General features: G+C 41.3%; 1 protein-coding gene across 1 annotated transcript in view; it reads left to right on the forward strand.

Annotated features, from left to right (window-relative positions):
• Window positions 1-1,258: 1,258 nt before the first annotated feature.
• Window positions 1,259-19,812, forward strand: part of Iqcm (IQ motif containing M) — a 163,319-nt gene continuing 144,765 nt past the window's right edge. The window contains exons 1-4 of the mRNA XM_048333551.1: window positions 1,259-1,442; window positions 5,604-5,699; window positions 7,336-7,418; window positions 9,283-9,538. Of these exons, the coding sequence (XP_048189508.1) occupies window positions 1,259-1,442; window positions 5,604-5,699; window positions 7,336-7,418; window positions 9,283-9,538 (619 nt within the window). The remainder of the gene's footprint in view (window positions 1,443-5,603; window positions 5,700-7,335; window positions 7,419-9,282; window positions 9,539-19,812) is intronic.

Raw genomic sequence — 19,812 nt, forward strand, 5'->3', positions numbered from 1 at the left:
AAAATCTGGCACCTGTCATAAGTTACACCCGCCAACTCCTGATGTCTTAGTTATTTGCGAGTTCATTTAGAGACAGCCTCACTGTCTAGGTCACAGTGGTCTGGGGCTCGCTTCATAACCAGGGCTGGCCTCAGATTCATGGTTCTTCCTGCCTCAGCTCACATTTTTAGTTTTTAGTCATCAAAATATCCCAGTTAGACAGCTCTCCTCTGGGGGCTGGGAAGGTGGCCTAGTGGTAGATTGCTTGCCTAACATGCATGAAGCCCTGGGTTTGATTCCTCAGCTCCACATACACAGAAAAAGACATTAATTGGCACTGTGACTCAAGTGGTAGAGTGTTAGCTTTGAACAAAAAGAAGTGAGGGATAGTGCTCAGGCCCTGAGTTCAAGCCCCAGGACTGGCAAAAAAAAAGAAAAAAAAGAAAAAGAAAAAAGAAAAGAAAGCTCTCCTCTGAGAGATGATGAAAGACAAGTCTTTGTTTGGGGGCTTGGCCATCTTTAACATGAGGTATTGATGGTGTCTCAGGCTACTCAACTCCAGCAGGCAGAAGAGAAGCAGCACAGAGATTCACAGAGGATGTCTGGACCAGCCAGGCCTGTACATATGGCTTACTGCTTTGGCCTCCATTCTTATAGCACAAGTGCAGTTCCCCGGTCCATTTTAGCTTCAAGAATGCCTGGAAAAGGAGTCTTCCAATGGGGTCCTGGAGATTCTTGGAGGGTCAGGAATGTATCTAAATATATATGTGTATATATGAATACATATATACATTCTTTTTGCTATATAGACACATATACACATGTACATTAATTTAAACATATGAATATGCATAAGTACATATGTATACACATGTATCTACATGTAGATAAGAATATATGTAAGGGCTGGGAATATGGCCTAGTGGTAGAGTGCTCACCTCGTATACATGAAGCCCTGAGTTCGATTCCTCAGCGCCACATATATAGAAAAAACCAGAAGCAGTGCTGTGGCTCAAGTGGTAGAGTGCTAGCCTTGAGCAAAAAGAAGCCAGGGACAATGCTCAGACCCTGAGTTCAAGCCCCAGGACTGACAAAAAACAAACAAGAATATATATATATATATATATATATGTACACACACGCACACACACATACACACACACGAGCACATCTCCAGGTAGAGAGGCTCATTAGAATAGCTAGGAAGCTGGAGCGGGAAGAGCAAACCTAGGATGGTGTAAGCTCCACATGAAGAAAGCATCTGCACGCGGAGGTGGTGATGCAGTGGAACAGTGTGGGTCCCTCCGTGGCCTTGGAAAAAGCTGCGGCCTGTTGCTGTTCCCAGGAAGTGGACGCTGAGCGGAGGGGAGGCAGAGAGGCGTCTTGGGAGTCCTCCTGGTTGGGCCGTGCCCGGCTAAGGAGGGCGAGCTCACGTGGAGACAACCCGTCAGAGCAGTGTGAAGGTGGAACGCACGTCCAGGCTCGCACAGAGCCCTTGCTGAGGCCTCCCTGGAAATGGACTTCCCTGGGAAGGGGGCATGGTTTTGGACACGGAGGCTGGTCATTTGGGGAGTCCATTCTTTCAGGGCCTGGGTGCTCCTCCAGACCCGCTGGAAGTTGAGATGGGGTCGTGGAGGACGAGTCCTGAGTATGACTCCCTGGATTTATTTATTTCTACCTCTGCTTGGCATCTGAAGTATACTCCCCGTCTCCAAAGTCACACACATTTTAATACTGATATTGCAAATATTGCTTTTCTTCCATTTCCCTTTTCTCTGGAACTTCCTCTTTATACATATAAAGAAATCAATCTTTGCAGTGAGTCTCTTAACAAATTGTCATTACCCCCCCTCTCCCTCTCTGTCTTTGAGGATCTCTGGAAAATCACTCAACGTTCACCTCCTATCCACTCATTCTGACACTGTGTCCAATCTACATTTATTCTGTGTCTTGAGCGTTTCATTTTCTCCAAGGGGCTAGTTTTGTTTCAAGGGTGCTGATTTGTTATTTTTCATATCCTTATTTTATTCCTGGCTGCTTTGTTTCATATTTTGATATTCTTTTCGTAGGAATATTATTTCTTCCTTTGTCTCTGGGTAGAGTCAGCCTACTTATTTTAATTTTTTTTCATATTCTTTTATAGTTTTCATTTCCTACAGAGTGAATTACCATTCCAATGGGTTGATATTATTGGCTGTCTGTCCCAGTGTTGGTTTTGGACATGTGTTTTAAAGTTATTTTACAGCTCCAGGCTTATGTAGAATAGGAAGTTTTATTGTATTTTTACGTTTTAGTTTGTCATTTATTTCCATGCTTATCACATCATGAGTCACATTACTGTGGTTGCTACCATGTTTCCCAGGTCCAACCAGGTCTTGTCTTGGTTTTGTGAGGCTCCAGTCTCTGTGCTCTCGAGGTGATTTCCAGTCCTGTCTCTGAGCCAGTAGCTGGCATGTCTGGATCCTGGTGGTTAAAAAAAAAAAAAAAAAAAAAAAAAAAAAAAAAAAAAAAGATACGTCTGGATTTTCTTTCGATTGAAATATGGAGTTAATGGTTAGTTTGCCTCAAGCAACAGGTGGAAATTGTATTTTCTACTTCTTCTCAGCCAGTTTTCTAACAGAGCCTCCCTCTTCCATCTCTCCCTCTTGTGGGGACAGGCTAGGTCTCAGGACTCCACCGGGTTGTATTTGTCTGCTTCTGAGAGCTGGGCTGGCCTCATAGCTTCAGGCTCAATCAATACCTTTCCTGTTTTGGGTCCTTGATTATGTTCAGCTACTGTGACTTGGAGGTACTTTCCTGAGTTCTTTGTGTTGTCTGTCCATTCTTCCTCCTCTCCCTCCAACTCCTCCTCCTTCTCTTCCTCCTCCTCTTCCTCCAACTCCTCCTACTCCTCCTCTTCTTCTTCCTCCTCCTTTTCTTCTTCCTCCTTCTCTTCCTTCTCCTCCTCTTCTTCCCCTTTTCTGTCCTCCTCCTCCTCCTCTTCCTCCTTTTCCTTTCCATTTCTCTTCTTCCTCCTTCTCCTGTCTGTCTGTCTGTCTGTCTGTCTGTCTCTCTCTCTCTCTCTCACACACACACACACACACACACACACACACACACACACAGAGGTATTAATGTTTAAAACTCAGGGACTCATGCTTGTGCGGCCAATGCTCTACCATTGCCCAAGCCTTTAACCATGTTTTCCACTGGTGATTTTTAGCCCTCTGTCTGGCTTCGTCCTCAGGTGCTCTCCTGCGCTGTGGTCTCCTTTTCCCCAGGGTCACAGAGGAAGGCGCCACCGCCTTTAGCTCTTCTTTAGCTTTTCCACCTAGGTGGCCTGGAACCATGATTCTCTGGAAGGTCTCAGCTTCCCAAGTCGCTTGTCTTCCAGGTTTGTTCTTTGCTCTCCTCATTGTTGTCCCCACCTGTTCCTCCAAAAAAACGTGACTTTGCATAGCATGTGAAAAAAACGAACCTCCTCCAATTTGCATCTCTAACCTGGAGAGAACCGGATGTGGCTTGTGGCTGTGTGCCCACTTCCTGGGCCGGCTCGCTTTCTTCAGCCTTGCAGCTTTGGGGAATCACGTTTATTCAGACTTTACAGGGGGAAGAGTTATGCAAGTAGCTTCTCTAAGCTGTCTGGGATCGAAGTGGCTCTCAGGACTCAGAATCTTCAGTTCAAACATCAGTCATGTCCCTGGAAAATGAGTATTTGGTCACCTGAAGCCCAGTGTGTAGGGGTTTCTGGAACCCAGGCCTATCTGAGCTCAAAGTCTTAATTTTCACCATAGTGTCAAACTGTCTCCATTAAAACAATGTAGAAAGAAGGCTAATTCAGAGAGTAGGGAGAAAGTAAAGGCAAGAAAGCAAGCCAGGGGTGGGGGGATGGGGAGTGGGAGGGTGGGAGGTGGGAGGGGATGTCTTTTCCTGGAAGGGATCTTGTTAAGGGGAAGTTGAACTCAGGTTCCAGTTCATTCACAAACCCCAATAGCATGATGAAATAATTTACATCCCCACATTATCTTTCCCTGGCTCTTGTGTGTGTGTGTGTGTGTGTGTGTGTGTGTGTGTGTGTGTGTGTGTGTGTGTGTACAATGCCGAATATCACTTCCAATTTTAAAGTTGTATTTTTTGAAACTGTCTCTGGAATTTACAGTTTCCAAAAGCACGTCAGAGCCGGACAGTTAATTTTTGTAAGTTTGTGGAGGAAACGATGAAACTGAGAGTAGAAGTCATAATTGACAATATGCCATGACTTGCTGGAATTTCTAAATCTACCCCCAGAAGACCAGCGACTCTGAGCACAGCAGAATTCTATGGAAACAGCTTAACAGCTTCACCTTTGTTTTATTTGTCATAATTAACTTTATAGTGTTTTCATGGCTGTCTTTAGCTGTTTATATAGTGTCCCAAACATCTCATCAGGGAGCCGCTTTATAAATCAAGTTTTCACTTTTTATTGTTATTTATAGAATGTTAATGGATTCTAGTTAGGAGCAATGAGTGTAGATTAGAGAAGGGGCCATTCTGAGTAGAAGATTTCACACAAAACTGATCTCAACAGGATTGCAAAAATGTATGTGTGCTATCCACTGGATACTAGTTGGAAAGCTGAGAAATCAGATGACCTGGCATGAGCAATTAGGCCCCAGTATAATGAGTTCGAGTTGCATACATGCCACGTCCCTGAGCCCTCCAGTGCTCATCATGGCCGAATGTGGACCCATGATTCCTTTCGGGCTGTCTTAGTTCATGTTGGATACTGTGGTTGCATGGTTGAGGCAGGGTCAGTTTACAAAGAAAAGAGGATTAAGCTCACAGTTGTGGAGGTCCAAGGACATACCTGTAATTGGCCTGTCCTAAGAGATGAGCTCCTGTCCGGGTCCACCTGCTAAACATTCCACACTTGTGACTCAGCTCCTTCTAGCACAGCGCGGGAAGCTCTGCACAGCACAGCTAAGCACATCCCAGGCTGCTCAGAACCAGTAAGGCCGCACGGATGGAAGCTGTCTGGAAGCCACAGTGACCTGACTGGTCCTGGCCACTACCACTGCCTTGTGCAGGCGGAGGCACTGAAGGTGGAGGAATGAAGTCTAAAAAAATGTACAAGGCAAGCACATAAGATGATGCTAAGCGAAGTGAGCTCCAAGTTATGGAACTAAGTGGTTCAATGTTGTTGCTATGTTCAATGTACTATGTGAAATTATGCCATTTCCTTTTGTTTTTCTCCACCATGGTATTACCCCTGATGTCATTATAACGGAGTTTGGTACCCTGGGTATTGTTTATACGTTTATCGGAAGTAGGGAAGGGAAGGGGAACATCAAAATGGAGAGACAAAGGGTAAAAGGCGAACCAATGCAACAGCAATACTTACAAAACTATATGTTCTTAAAAAAAAAAAAACAACTACAACAACTAACTGTACAACTTGAGAGAGGGGGTTGAGGAGGGGGGAAGGTGGGAGAAAAATGAGGGAGGAGGTAACAAGTTGGATAAGAAATGTACTCACTGCCTTATGTATGAAACGGTAACACCTCTGTCCATCACTTGGACAATAAATAAATCAATTTAAAATTAAAAAAAACGTGTTATTCATCCTGTTCATCTGTGAGCGATTTCTTGTTGTCACTGTGTTTCAGGCCTTGGAGTTCCGGGTTCAGGAAGGAGCCCACTCTCGCTGTTTGTCATGGCTGTGGTACAGGCTGTAACCCAGGCTCCATTTCCCAAAGACCAATGTGAGTATTCAGTCCCCACAGGGGCGTCCGCTGGCAGAGGGGCTTGATGCCCATTCATAACCCCGTTGTCAGATCTTGGATGAATGTACGCCGTACGCTTTATTTACCTGTGACCCAATTCAGAGAGAACGACAGGAACGTTTACTTTAGTGCACAGTACGTACCCAGTGCTTGAAATGGGGCTGGGCAGACGAAGGAGCTGAACGTTCGATCTCATTGTAACTTCAGTTTAAAGATGGACCATTCAGTCATGTAAGCATGCTTGGAGCCACGGGGGATATGTAGGTCTACTTTTTTCCAAGTGGAGGTTGTATAAAATCAAAGTACAGATTACACTTTTTTTTCTCATTAAAAAATTAGGAAATGAACTGAGATGCTTGTATATACAAAATACAAGTGGGATTTAGAAGCCAGGGGAAAAAAATAGTAAAATATCGCCTTAATATTTAATATCCATTAATGTTGACAGGATTGTATTTTGAATATCTTATTAAAAGAAAATGTTCTACTGCCATTTATTATGCTATTAGCTGGTGTTGTTTTCACTTATTTTTAATGTGCTGACTAGAAAATTTTATATTGCAAGTGCAGTTTTACATTATATTTCCCTTTTCTACTTGCATTGAGGTTATCTCTGACATACAAAAATGGCTTACATTTAAGCTCTGCTAATGATGATACATGAATGTATTGGGAAGCAAATCAACATATCCATTTCCTCATATACTTTCCTTTGTGTGCGTCGTAAGAATATTTAAGATGTATTTTCTCTGCGTATTTCATGTATGGAATATGTTATGATGTATACTACACCTTGATTTTTTGGTTATTGATGATCTGCTTTGGCGACAATCGGGACAATTCAGGCTTGGGTAGCATGGCTAGGAAACTTGGCTCCTTTGTTCTGTGGCTTTGACCTTGTGTGACCCTGACCCTGTGACCCTTGACCCCTGGATCTGTCCAGAGCTGTTGAAGACAGAGGAAGCATATTTTCAAAGATGCAAAGGGCAGAGAGGGAGGAAGATGCTGAATGTAGAAAGGAATGTTTCCAAGTTTGTTTTTTTTTCTTCCGTTTTCTCTTTCCCTTCCCCTCCTTCCCTCCCTCCCTCTCTCCCTCACCTTCCTTCCCCTCTCTCTTTCCTTTGTTTTTCTCTTTTCTTTTCTTTCTACCAGTCATGGAGCTTGAACTCAGGGCCTAGGTTCAGTCCCTGAGCTATTTTGCTCAAGGCTGGTGCTCCACTACTTGAGTTGCACCTCCACTTCAGGCTTTTTGTTAGTTAATTGAAGGTAAGAGTCTCATGGACTTCATTTCCCTGGCTGGCTTCAAACCTTGATTCTGAGATCTCAGCCTCCTGAGTAGCTAGGATTACAGGCATGAGTCACCAACACATGGTTGATTATTCTTTGTAAATAATAAAATATTATGTTAAAGGATCATTATGTTCACTTCCTTTGTTTCCATTTGTGATGTCCAGTTATAAAAAACAATTCCTTTGAAAGAGCCCTGCAAGATCAATTACTATCTCTAAATTTAATCTCCTCGTTTTACCAGTTTGATTGCAGAAGTAGAAATAATGACTTAAAAAAAAAACCCAAACAACCCCAAATCATAACGCTTTCTCTGTTTCTGTTTTAGGTCGTAAAATACAGATCCCTAGGCAAGATTTTTTCCATGAAGCAAAATTTCTCATTGCCCAACATTATAAGAAGATAAGTGAGGTGAATGTTTTACATTTATGCAACATTATTATTATTATTATTATTATTTAGTTAAACAAAACCCTGGTTGTTGTTTTTTGTATACTATAATGATTAGTACAAGAAACAGCATGAACCCTTGGGCATCTGTAGGAAATGAAGGCCTCGGTAGCTTGTATCATGTTGATTTCAGGTAGCATGTGAAAATATGAATTTTCAGTCATGCACGTTTGGCCTGCCCTTCAGTGTTTCCTTGTGATGAATTATAACGGATGACTCGGATGTATCATCACACGTAAATGTCCCTTTCACAGTAAGACATGGTGAAAGTGACAGATATACTGTAAAAGGCATCTCTTCTGGACCCTGAACACAACATGCTTACCGGAGTTTTCCCATGTCACTAATTTGAATGTTGACTCTCCAGCTAGGGCCTGTGTCTGGACTGATAAATATTTGCTGAATGGGAGAGCAGAAGGGATGAGAGGGAAAGGGAAGGCTGGGAGGCCGAGGAGGGTCAGTACAGGACATTTTGGAGGAGTGGGAAGTACAGAGTAGGCTTGAAACTTGAGGAAGGAACAGCTGTGGTGACAATCAGACCTCTGGGGTGACAGGAAGGAAGGGGATTTTTAGAGTGGTTTTTCTGTGTACCTATTTGTTTTCAAACATTATTTTTAAAAATAGGATTCTAAATAAAAAGAAAAAAGTGAGACTTCCTTTGGTAGAAACGGGATTGTAATATCTCCTTTGTGGTTCTTTATGTTAAGATTGACCAGGTGGTTTTAGGCTGAGATGGTCCAGAGCTAGTTGTAATGGATATGGTCAACAGGGCTCTCAGCTGATTCCTCTAAAAATTCCACAATATAATCAGTTATATGGATTGATTGTACTGGCAGGCATATGGAATGAAGGCCTCACTGTGTTCAGAACTAGAAACAGGTTCTTTAGAAACTTGACCCATCTTAAGAATTTTATCTGATGATAATATCCTGGCAATATCTTTTTATTCCATCTTAAGTTACTTGGCAAAGCATAACACCAGCATCATACCAACATATTACCCACACAATCCCTACAATACCTCACTGGCAGCAGGAGTTGTCAACAATGAGATTTGGTAACCAGTCCAAGTTTTCTAAACATTTTATTTTCTTTTGTTTTTGGTGAGGGAAGGGAAGGAAGGAGCTACAGCTCTTATCTATCCAGAGAGCAAGGACAATTGGTTGGATAATAAACTATCGAAGACCTGGGGCTGTAATAGTTTCCCACTGCCCAGGCTGATTGAAATGAAGGGACGATGAAGTGAGTGAAACACTCGTCCTAATGCACGCAATGATCTTGAGACCTTCCCACCATCAACCTTGACTTTCTTGTACTTTTGCTGAGACATTATTTCTCTAGGGGAAATTAGCATTTTATAGACCTTTGAAAGGTCTTCAATGATGTCTGAAGAATAATTGAATTTGTCTATATCTAGTTGCAAACTTACTGTTTCTAAAATCAACTTTGAACCTGCATTTAAAAACATCACATTGAGAGAGAGAAAGAGAGAGAGAGAGAGAGAGAGAGAGAGAGAGAGAGAGAGAGAGAGAGAGAGAGAGAGAGAGAGGGATGGTTATTTTAAAATGAACATTTCTTTTGAAATGGACTGTGACGGTCATGCTTGTAAAGGGCTTTGTGGCACTTCATAGAACAGTACCTGGTTCCTCTGCTTACTGTCAAGTGCTTACGCGAAATGTCTTCTACCCCAAAGGTGCTCTGTCTCATGTAGTTAGTGAAAACACAGTTTCATCTTGATAAAATTTACCAGCTGTTGTTGACAACATGAAATGGTTTTATGAAGTCATGAATACTCATCTGAAAATATTTTTTGTCTTATTCATAGAATAAAGTTCAAAGCACTTCTGTCGATGTTTTTAAAGATAAATACCCCAAATCACATTTTGTCACATACATACCTTCAAAGATTACAAAGACCCAAACACCGGATGTGATCCAAGAACACAGGGAGGTGCTGCGAACTATTTGTTTTCCTCAGAATCTCCCCCAAAAGGGGCATTCGAAGGAGCCCTCGCAACAAACACAGCCATGTGGCTTTAATATCAAGGAGAGATACCAGACGGTGGATTTTTTCACAAAAGGTAGGTTTCGAGAAACGTCAAAGAGATTCAGTTGACTAAAAGTAAGGCTGTTTTATCTCTAGTGGGATTTCCTTCTTCACTTAGTACCCCAAACTTTAAATTTTAGCAATGAGAAATAAGGAGGCGTGGGTAGTAGGGCTGCTGGCCTCCGGAAGCCTCTAAATGGGTTCGACCAGAATTTCGCGATGACCAAAGCGTCCACATGGGTGTGCTGAAGGGAAAGGGGACCTTAGGGGGCCCACGCTGGCCTGTGTGTCCTTTAGCAGGAATGTTATTTGCAGCACAAATGCCCGCACATTGCTTATTTCTCAGTTATTCTAGCCGTCTTGACTACATAGGCTTGAGTTCTATTGCTGAATTGGGTAAAGAAGGGCAGGCAAACTATTTGCAACTTGCAATTCCTAAAAGATTTTTTTGAGTGCTTTAGGGTTTCCCCTGAAGACAATTTATGGTAAAGGTATATTCTCTGTTAGCAACTTAGGTGTAAATAGGTCTAGTTAGACAATATGAGTTGGTTTTCCTCAGAGTAGTAGCTTTGAATAACTTAGTTCTTGGAACACATTTTTAGTTACAGATTTTAAAACTTTATCTTCATTATCTCTTTGTTATTTCTGAACATGTTTGTTTAGTCTTTTTCTTTTTTTTTTTAAAATGCTCAACAAGTATGTGTACTTTGTGCCAGGAACTGTGTTTACAACTGAAGAAACAAACACAAAAAGACTCAGAGCAATGTGAGGATAAATGTAGGGTACTATTATTATTAGTAATTATTCACTATGCTGTGATAATTAGAATAGATTTTGATTCAGCTAGCGCTGCTGCTCTGAAGTCAACAGGAGCAGACCTCATCAGATTTATCAGTCAGGGATGGATTCTCAGGAAATTTAATGCTCTTAGTAAAATTAGAAGGATGAATAGATGTTAGTGCAAGAAAGAATATCTTATCTAGACAGAGGGCCCAGCATACACCTGTGCATAGATTTCTGAGAAAGTAATGATGTATGTTTGAGGGAATGAAAATGATTTTACAATAAAATCAAATTTAAAAAAAGAATTTAACATATTCAGTAAAAATTCTTATAAGCAACAAGATTCCTTAAATAAATATTGGAAAGCCAAAAAATGATTTTTACATAACTGAAGCGTGAGGATTGGGAATTAATAAAGAGTAAATACTTGGCCTTTTCACCTAAAAGAGGATAGCAACCATACCAACACCTTCAAGAAGAGCCGCAGTGATCACATCTGCGTTATCTCCTGTTTCCTGGCCGTAGAGACTGGTGTGGGAATCTGTGAAAATCCCTGGCAAAAATGGAGACCAGTAAGGAGACCCTAATTTACCTAATGGAGGAGGACTCAAATTCAGGGGCTAGAACTGAGGGAAAATATTTTATAGACACTGGCGAGGCAGAGTCATCTAGATTTGCCCAACAGCAGAGTCAAGCCTAAGAAGCAGGAAAGAGGACTGGTAGGTATGGCGGTGTACCATTGTAGTCTCAGCGATGAAGGAGTCATAGATCGGGGAGGATCACAGTCCGAGGCCAGCCTGAGGCAAACCAGGAGACAGTGTGAGAAACAGCTAAAGCGAAGAAAGGTACAGGGGGCATTCTCCAGTGACAGAGTAATCAACTAACAAGGCAGAGGCCGCTCAGAGCCATGTGTGGATGAGAAACATGCACCGGTGCTGAAGGCTGCAAGGAACAAGTAGGAATGTGGATTGCGTTCCCTACTGGGTTATGAGATTGGGGGTCACGGAGGGAGACATTTGGAGTCAGTATCAAATTAAATATGTTGGTGGTCCCTGGTGGACTTTAGGAAGTTATTATATAGAATTGTTATAATATTATATTGTTATGTAATAGGTAATTGTATAATTATATTAATAATAATCTATGTGTATATATATATATATTATATACTTGTACTAAGAGAAGTTCTGGCTAATTTGCAATGTAAAATGAAAGGGTGCAGAGTGACACCAGGTATTTAAGCCAGAGAGCCACTAAAACAGTCTTGAAGCACACATCATACGAAGGGGTAGGAAATAAGAGCAAATTGAAAGTGGAGCTGAGGCTTGAAGTGGTAGAGCGCTAGCCTTGAGGAGGAAAGAGCTCAGGGACAGTGCTCAGGCCCTGAGTGCAAGGCCCATGACCCAAAACAAACGAACAGGAGATGCTGAAAATTCTACGTCCTTAGGAAAGTAAGGGTTGTTAGAACAGGAAGATGTGGGGATGAGGGTGGTAGATTGATATAGAGAGACTATAGTAAGAACGTTGGTTTAACTGGTAAGAAAGGTCTTGAGTGATTCAGGGCACAGTGAAAGACTCGCAAGGTGGTATGAGGAAACATGGAAGCCAATGTTTGCATGGAGACCGATGTAAACAGCAAGAGTGGCCAGGTCAGTTCTGAAGGTCTCTTATAAAAGATGAGGAAGTTGTTTTAATGGCAGGGCTGTTGCTTCAGCATTTTGTAATGGAACAACATCGTAGTTGAGGAGAGAATCCCAAATTTTGTCTAGAGCTCAAAGACAGTGGCACTCCTCAGAAATCCTGTTGTAGCTCTGCTCAGGTGAGAGACTTGAGAGGCCCGCCTCAGAAATGGGAAGTTCATACATGAATTAAATCTGTAATTCATTTCTCCCAAGTCTTATCTCACACCGCATGCATTAGATCTGTACCTCAGATCTATTTCTTCAGCACATTTTCAATATTCAGGCTGAATAGGAGCATAGTCTAAGATATCAGGCATGCATTGTAGGACTTGATTAAAGTTTGCAAGATTAGAAAGCAAAGTCTGTCCTGCATTGGTAGCATGAGTCCTGGCTATTGATGCTGACGAAATGCGCTTGCATTTTCTAATGTAAACTGAATATCCTATGTGGAGGCTGGCTAAATATCTCCTTGAATTGGATCCAAGGATGTCAATTTTAAAATATACCATAACAAATCCTTAGCAATCATGTTCTTCATGCTTGCTTGTTTTTCTTGATCATGTGAAATGCAGAAAAACAGGAAGTGACTTCTGCTTTGAGCTCTGAGCTTCCTGACGGCTCTGATTCAATAGATTCCATTGTCATTCTGGATTACTGGATGTTACTAGAGCTTGGAATTACTACATTGTCACGTGTATTGCGTGTTAGAAATTAAAAATCACTGGATGGGGGGCTGGGGATATGGCCTAGTGGCAAGAGTGCTTGCCTTGTATACATGAGGCCCTGGGTTCGATTCCTCAGCACCACATATACAGAAAGTGGCCAGAAGGGGCGCTGTGGCTCAAGTGGCAGAGTGCTAGCCTTGAGCGGGAAGAAGCCAGGGGCAGTGCTCAGGCCCTGAGTTCACAGCCTAGGACTGGCCAAAAAAAAAAAAAAAAAAAAAAAAAAATCAAGAAAAAATCACTGGATGGCTGAATTTACCTTAGTGTCTCTGCAGGAAAGCAGTCTGACAACCTCCTTGAGTTTGGATTGAGGGCTTCCGGAGGTGTAAAAGATTAAAGTCCCCATTGTTTATTTTCTTTTTTTTTTATTATTATCTTTAGGTAGCTGTACAAATGAGTTGCCATTTAACAAAGAAGCTTATGAACACAATATATCTTGATCAATGTCACCCCTCTTAACACCGTCTCCCATCCTTCCTAACCCATTCCTTCCTTCACTCTCAATTTTGTAGGATATACACTGGATACTTTTTAATAATTCCAATTGTTATTGCAAAGGTGATGGACAGAGGGATTACAGTTACATGGGTCAGGTACATTTCTTTTTTAACAGTGTTACCCCTTCCCTCATTCTCTTCTACGTTTCCCCTCTCGGTCCCTCTCCCTGCAAGTGGTAAAGTTCATTTCCAACATAGTGTCAAGGCCCTTCCAGTTGTGGTCAAGATGGGCTTTTAGCCTCATTAACTGGAGCCATAAACTTTTGGGGGTCCCAACACTCCTCTCCTGTATCTCAGAACTAAGAGAAAGTACACACATATACATGCACTCCCAGTGCTATAAATTCCTAACAGCCACCGTGCAGGTAATTGCCAGCGTTGGGGAAATGTCTATAGCCTGAGGTTTACATAACTATTTGGAGGGTATTAGAAAGGGACAGCCATAAACTAATTATTAAGGTAATTAAATCTTTTACTGAGCAGCCCATAACTTTTCTTCTAGCAATATTAGGGCTCTTTGGTAAATTTTAAAAAACTCACTCTTTGGAGAATCTTTCCCCTCTCGGTGATTTATGAGTAGACATGAAAATCATAATTATTTCTGCCTGACCATGTGGAATTTGGTCAACCTTTCCCATTAACCTTTGTATTTTTTTCAACCTTTTTTTTTCAGGCACAAATCTGATCATTAGATACTAATTAGTAAGTCAAAGAAAGTTAACTTTGAATTTTTTAATTTATGAAGCTGTTAGTTGTCCTTATGGATACTATTCTGGTGAGATTTGTATGTTTATGTGAAAAAAATAAATACAGGCTAAATCAGTTGACTTGCTCCACCCCCTCCCCACTAATTTCAATATGTAGTTCAGAGATTTTAAAAATCAAAGCATATTACTACTTCAAAAGACATTATTTGTGCGGCCTCTAATCAACAAAGATCCGTCCTATCAGGTAATCCCAAAGCCATGGTCCAGACAGGACAGTGGAGATAAGGTAGCAGTCCACATGGCCATTCAGACTCAAACTTTCAACAGAGTCTACACACAAGAATACCAAGTCACTGGAAGTTTCATGGTACAGGAAAACAAATCCTCTCTTTGTAAGGAAGGGGATTAGACATGACACAAACGAATCTGTCACATTTAGCAAATTACTCTGTGTCTTAAAAATGTGTGCTTTAGCCTCTATATTTTATCTTGTAGTAGAGTTTCAGAGAAAAAGTAACCCAATGTAAAATTAATAGTAGTCATACATAAGGGGGTGAGGTTATTTATTAATACCTTGACCAATACAGTATACACTAAGATAAGTTATTTTTTTCTAGCCAAATATTTTAAAATTAAAAAAACAAATCTTCTTCATAGTGGTTTGTACTAGGGACCTGATTAATCAATCACCTTAAGAATTGTTTGGGAGAGAGAGAGGGAAAGGAAGACACTGGAAGAAAAGCAAGGTGCTCATTAACTGACTTACATAAATGGTAATCCCTCTGTATGTCATCTTATGACAACAACAAAGAAAATAATAATTGAAAAAAAAAAGAATCACTTGGGAAGTAGCCTCATGAGATATCATTAATCTTATAAAATGAGAGTAAGGTTTCTAGGACCATTTAAGAGAGCCATTAGATACTCTTGATTCTTTGTACCTCCTAGCACATCTGCTATCACATTGGTTTGTCTATGTACTCGCCTATATTCTCCACTACAAGGAAATTCTTTATAGTGCAGGGAACTTACTGATCTTGTTTATATCACTCTTGCCTTTCTATTCCATGGGTTAAATGCCAGAACCATAGGATCACGAAGAATCTGGAAGATACCCTAGTAACAGTGATTGAATAGTGGTATGAAGGAAGTGTGTTAGATGTTTGCCATCATGATAAAATAGCTGGGAAGTCAAGTCTAGCTCCCTGAAGATTTATTTGGGCGCAGAGTTTCAGAAGTCTGAAATCCCACAGCAGCCTGACCGCGTTGCTTCTGGGCCTGTGGTGAAGCAGAACCACGATAGTAGAAGGGTGTTGGCGAAGCCAGGAAACAAAGAGGACTAACAGGCAGGGACAAATAGATCCTTCTGGGTGCACCCTTGGTGAGCCACTTCTTCCAACAAGCCTTTACCTCCTATAGCTTCACCATCGCCCCATAATCTAAGTCCATCAAAGGATTAAACTATTGATTAGGTTAGAGTCTTTGTGATGTTATCATCTCTGGAAATATCTCCAACAGACACCTAGCACCTTCATGCTTGACCCATCTCACTGGTTCTCATCTCCTTCATCCAGTATCGTTGACATCAAGACCAACCACCACACGGAATATAACAGTGTGTGCACAGGCACGTGTGCACATGTGCACTGAACATAAATAACACGGTAGTTACCGCACAGAATAAAGAGAAGCATCCAGATCACTCACTGTCCGGTGTGAAGCAGCTGCTGCCTGAGCTTTTCAGAGGCCAAGGTAGTTATTCATTTCTCTGATCTGCACGGATGGGTGCTTCCAAAAATGCCTCTGCCACACCATGTGTTTCCTGGCATTTCCTCTGAACACTGGGAAGCCGGGAGCCAAGGATCTATTAGTGCCTGAAGTGTGGAATGTGAGACAGCGATCATCCCTTTTCTGAGTTGGCACTGTTCGGAAGCAGCCTGAGAACCAGGGGAACAAGCCCACTGCCAGATCCATCTGGTTTTGATCGGGCTGCACTTAATGAATCAAAACATTATTTTAGAGACACTTCACATTTTTAACTGTTTCAGGAGTCCATTGAGTACTTGGAGAGCGTGAGGGATGACAGGTGAGGAAAGCCTCTTAGACAGACAACGTAAAGACCTTGACAAGACGTGGGGATGTGCTGTCCTCATGTCTGAAGGGCATCCCTAGGTACTTCCGGTGGGATTAAGTTCCTACCAAAGTTACTCATCTCCAGATATTCTCAACCAGGCAGAGTTTAAACAGTATTAAAAAGCAGTCGGAAACACCCGGCTTTAGCACTGTGAAATAATGGCTTTTGCCTTTTTATTTATCTGTGAATATACATTGATACAACTGCAGAATGAGTTTTGGTTTTCAAAAACTAAAATCACTTCCATGGTGTCATTAGAAGCCAATTAGTTTGGAGACTAGACCTGAGCATTGAAAAAGCCGTTAATAAATATTCAGTCACTATATAAAGCCATGCATTGTCATCATCTTTCAAAATATGCATACCAGTAGTTACTCAGGCTCAGAGAGACATGTGTCCAAGATATACCATCCAGGGTAAATGATTTGAGGTCTCAGAAATTTGCATTCTTGATGCTTGTGTGTGTGTGTGTGTGTGTGCGCGTGCGTGCGCGCACGCTCTGCTGTGTCTTCTCTTGGTGATATTGAATAGGTCCTGGTGCTTGGCATGGGAACTTTTAAGTGCTTTGGCAGTACGGAAGTGAAAATAAGATTTTTTTTCCCCTAAATGATTGCCTGATGTTAAGCAAATTGCTTTTCTTCTGCACATCTCATAAAACTGATTGAATCCTTGCTTCTTTGAAAGTTGTCTTTAAAACATTTTTTTTAATAAAGAACTATGAGCTTTCAGAAGGCACCCTGTGGATGGAGAGGGGGTCGTAGGAATAGGTGACAGATGTCATTCAGCACTGGTTGCATGTGTGGGTCAGTAGTGGAATATTCTCGTCTGATCAAAATCACAAAGACCTGGTGCACTTCTCATCGAATGTTGTTTGATGAGAACTTGGAGCTCTGCATGGGAGAACCAAAGAGATCCTAGAAAACAAATACATTTTTTTTTTTTTTTTTGCTAGTGAAAATGAGCAAAAGTACTGGTATGATATGGATGTTTTGAAGGTTGGAGTATTAGCTTTGGAATGAACTTTGTTCTTTCCTTTTTGTGTGTGTACGAAAATGATGAGGTGTTCTACATGTATCTGGAGAGTCCTTTCTTACATGACCACTTTTGTGACCGGGAGCACAAGTTTCTAAATGAAAGTTGCATCAAGAATAAGAGGTAGTTTGCTTTTCAAAACCAAGTGATGAGTGGTCACATGACTACCCTGCCGAGCCAGTAGCCAGGAAGGTGCCCATTGCCAGAAGATTGTTTGGTTTTCCTAAACAGTCTCGTAGATAACTTCATTCTGTGAGCTGGGCACTGGTGGCTCACCCCCATAATTTTAGCTACTCAGGAGGCTGAGATATCAAGATGGCAGTTTGAAGCTATTCAAGGCAGGAAAGGCTGTGAGACTCTTATCTCTAATTAACCAGCAAAAAGCTAGAAGTGGAGCTCTAGCTCAAGTGGTAGAGAATTAACCTTGAGAGAAAAAGAAAAACAACTCTTTAAGGATAGCACCTAAGCTCCGAGTTCAAGCTCCAGGACTGGCACATAAGAACAAAAAGTTATTCTGTGAGTCATTAGAACTTATCACATACTATATGTTTTAAAGTTCTAGCACTCAGAGCTGGACTCTGGGTTTATATTATCCAAAAAACACTTTCTCCCTCCCAAATTTTAAGTAAAGATTGATTTTAATTGCTACCTAATACGAGTGCCTTGTTTAGGGGGAAAAAAATTGAAGCCCCAGATTTATCCCAATCTACAACTTCCCCTTCTAAAACTGACTTTATTTCCTTTTTGGCATAATTACATTTAGAATGAGTTTTATGCTATCAACAGTGAAAAATCAAAGGAGCATGTAACTTTTCTAGCCGGTTATTTTCTATAGAAATGTTGATAGTCCAGATCATCAGATTTTGATCATGCTTGCTCTCAAAGTTTGGTTTTCAGAGTTGTGTGGATTTGTACTTTGTTCTTATGAAAGTTTCATTTTCTTGAAGTCTTGGAGTGATTTTGACATCTGCTTTGTGACAGCATGCTTCTTAGCTCTGAAATAAGCATTCTTGCCATGAGAAAGTATTTTTTCTGAGGTCATGGGTAAGTAGCAAGGAGCTCTTGAACTTGTGCCTCTGTACCGTGAACATAGTTCTGAATGCTCATCTGCTTATGGGTGATAATCAGTCTCTAATTAAATGTGCTACACTTTATAAACTCTCTGCATCTGTTTGGGAAGAGTCTGGGGTTTAGAGACCAAAGGTCAAGGGTTAAAGTCTGTTTCCTTTGCTGGGTGATTCTGGCCAAATTATTTAATATATTGGATGCTCAGTTTCATATTTTGTTAAATGATTATTTTGCCTCAAGGATCAAATAAGATCTGTGTAAAATCCCAGTGCAGTCTATAAACTCTGAGATATATTACTGTTGACATGGTGAAGGACTCATGAGGATGCCTTGTCCATATGGGAAAGCTAATAGCTCTGTATCCATGTAAAGCAGTAGATACACCGGATTTCCTTGAAAATACAGGCGGATTGCATGTGTTCTCATTTCCCTTCAGCAAACAGATTGAAACATTACACCTGGAAGAAATTCTAAAGCTTAGTGTGACTCATTTACCTGAAAACTAATGTTTCAGAGGTGCGTGTGTGTGTGTGTGTATGTGTGTGTGTGTACGCGCATGTGTGTGCCAGTACTGGGGCTTGAATGCAGGGCCTGGTCATTGTCCCTTTGCTTTTTCACTCAAGACAGGTACTCTACCGCTTAAGCCACAACTCCAATTCCAGCTTTTTCGTGGTTAATTGTAGATAAGAGTCTCAAAGCCTTTCAGGGTGGCTTTGAACCACGATCCTCAGATCTCAGCCTCCTGAGTATTACTTGTGGCAGATGCTTGTGCTCAGCAAATGTTCTAGTGTGTGTAACCATGTTCAGACTATACTAATTCTCAGTTATCGCCTTCACTTTAGCAGTTTACTGTGGCCTGTGGCTTAAGAGTTAATAAAACCAAACACTTAGTAAACTGCTCAGGGAACAACTGTAGCAAATATTTTTGGCATCCAAAATACAGGGAAAGAGGATTTTCAGCAGGAGTGTCTCCATTAGGATTAGGGCCAAAACCATCCCCGATTTCACCTTGGCTTCAACAGTGAGCCACAAAACCGGTCAGCTTTACAACCTGGAGCTTTGTGATGTGGGCCGGCCGCAAACGAGTCTGCTCGCTGGAGTGTCTGGTTGTTAATGCCACTGGCAAGTCTGTATTGATAAACAACAATAAGGGTGCCAAATCCATCTGAGGACAAACAACAGATCGTGCTTTGGCAGGGTCCTTTATTCTTTTGGGTAGAGTTAGATTGAGGCATGGAGAAATGTAACGCCTCATGCAAGGTGAGAAAGTCTGTCCAGGTACTTGAGATATTTCCCCCCAACCCCGAAACAAAATGTGAAATAAGATGTAAGGAAAGCTAAGAGAGGGTGAGTAATCAGACAGAGACATAATCACAAACACATAGCTGTTTACCTGAGGATGATTCTAATCAGGAATTTGCATTTTCTTTAAGGCTTTGGGTCTTTCTGTTAGTGATAATATCCACATCTCTATTTCTCAAAAAGCAATTATCACATAAAACGGCTTATAATGGAAGTGCTATAGCATTTTGGTGTTCAGCATGTGAGATATTTATCAGTATATTTGTCTCTTTTTTTCTTCTTCTAACTATCCACCATTGCATTACATTGTAACAAAATACAGTAGGGTAGCATTTAAATCTCCAAATTTTCTATCTAGGATCTGAAACAATTTTATGGTCT

The sequence above is a fragment of the Perognathus longimembris genome, chromosome 24 (assembly GCF_023159225.1).
Source record: "Perognathus longimembris pacificus isolate PPM17 chromosome 24, ASM2315922v1, whole genome shotgun sequence".
Classification (NCBI taxonomy): domain Eukaryota; kingdom Metazoa; phylum Chordata; class Mammalia; order Rodentia; family Heteromyidae; genus Perognathus; species Perognathus longimembris.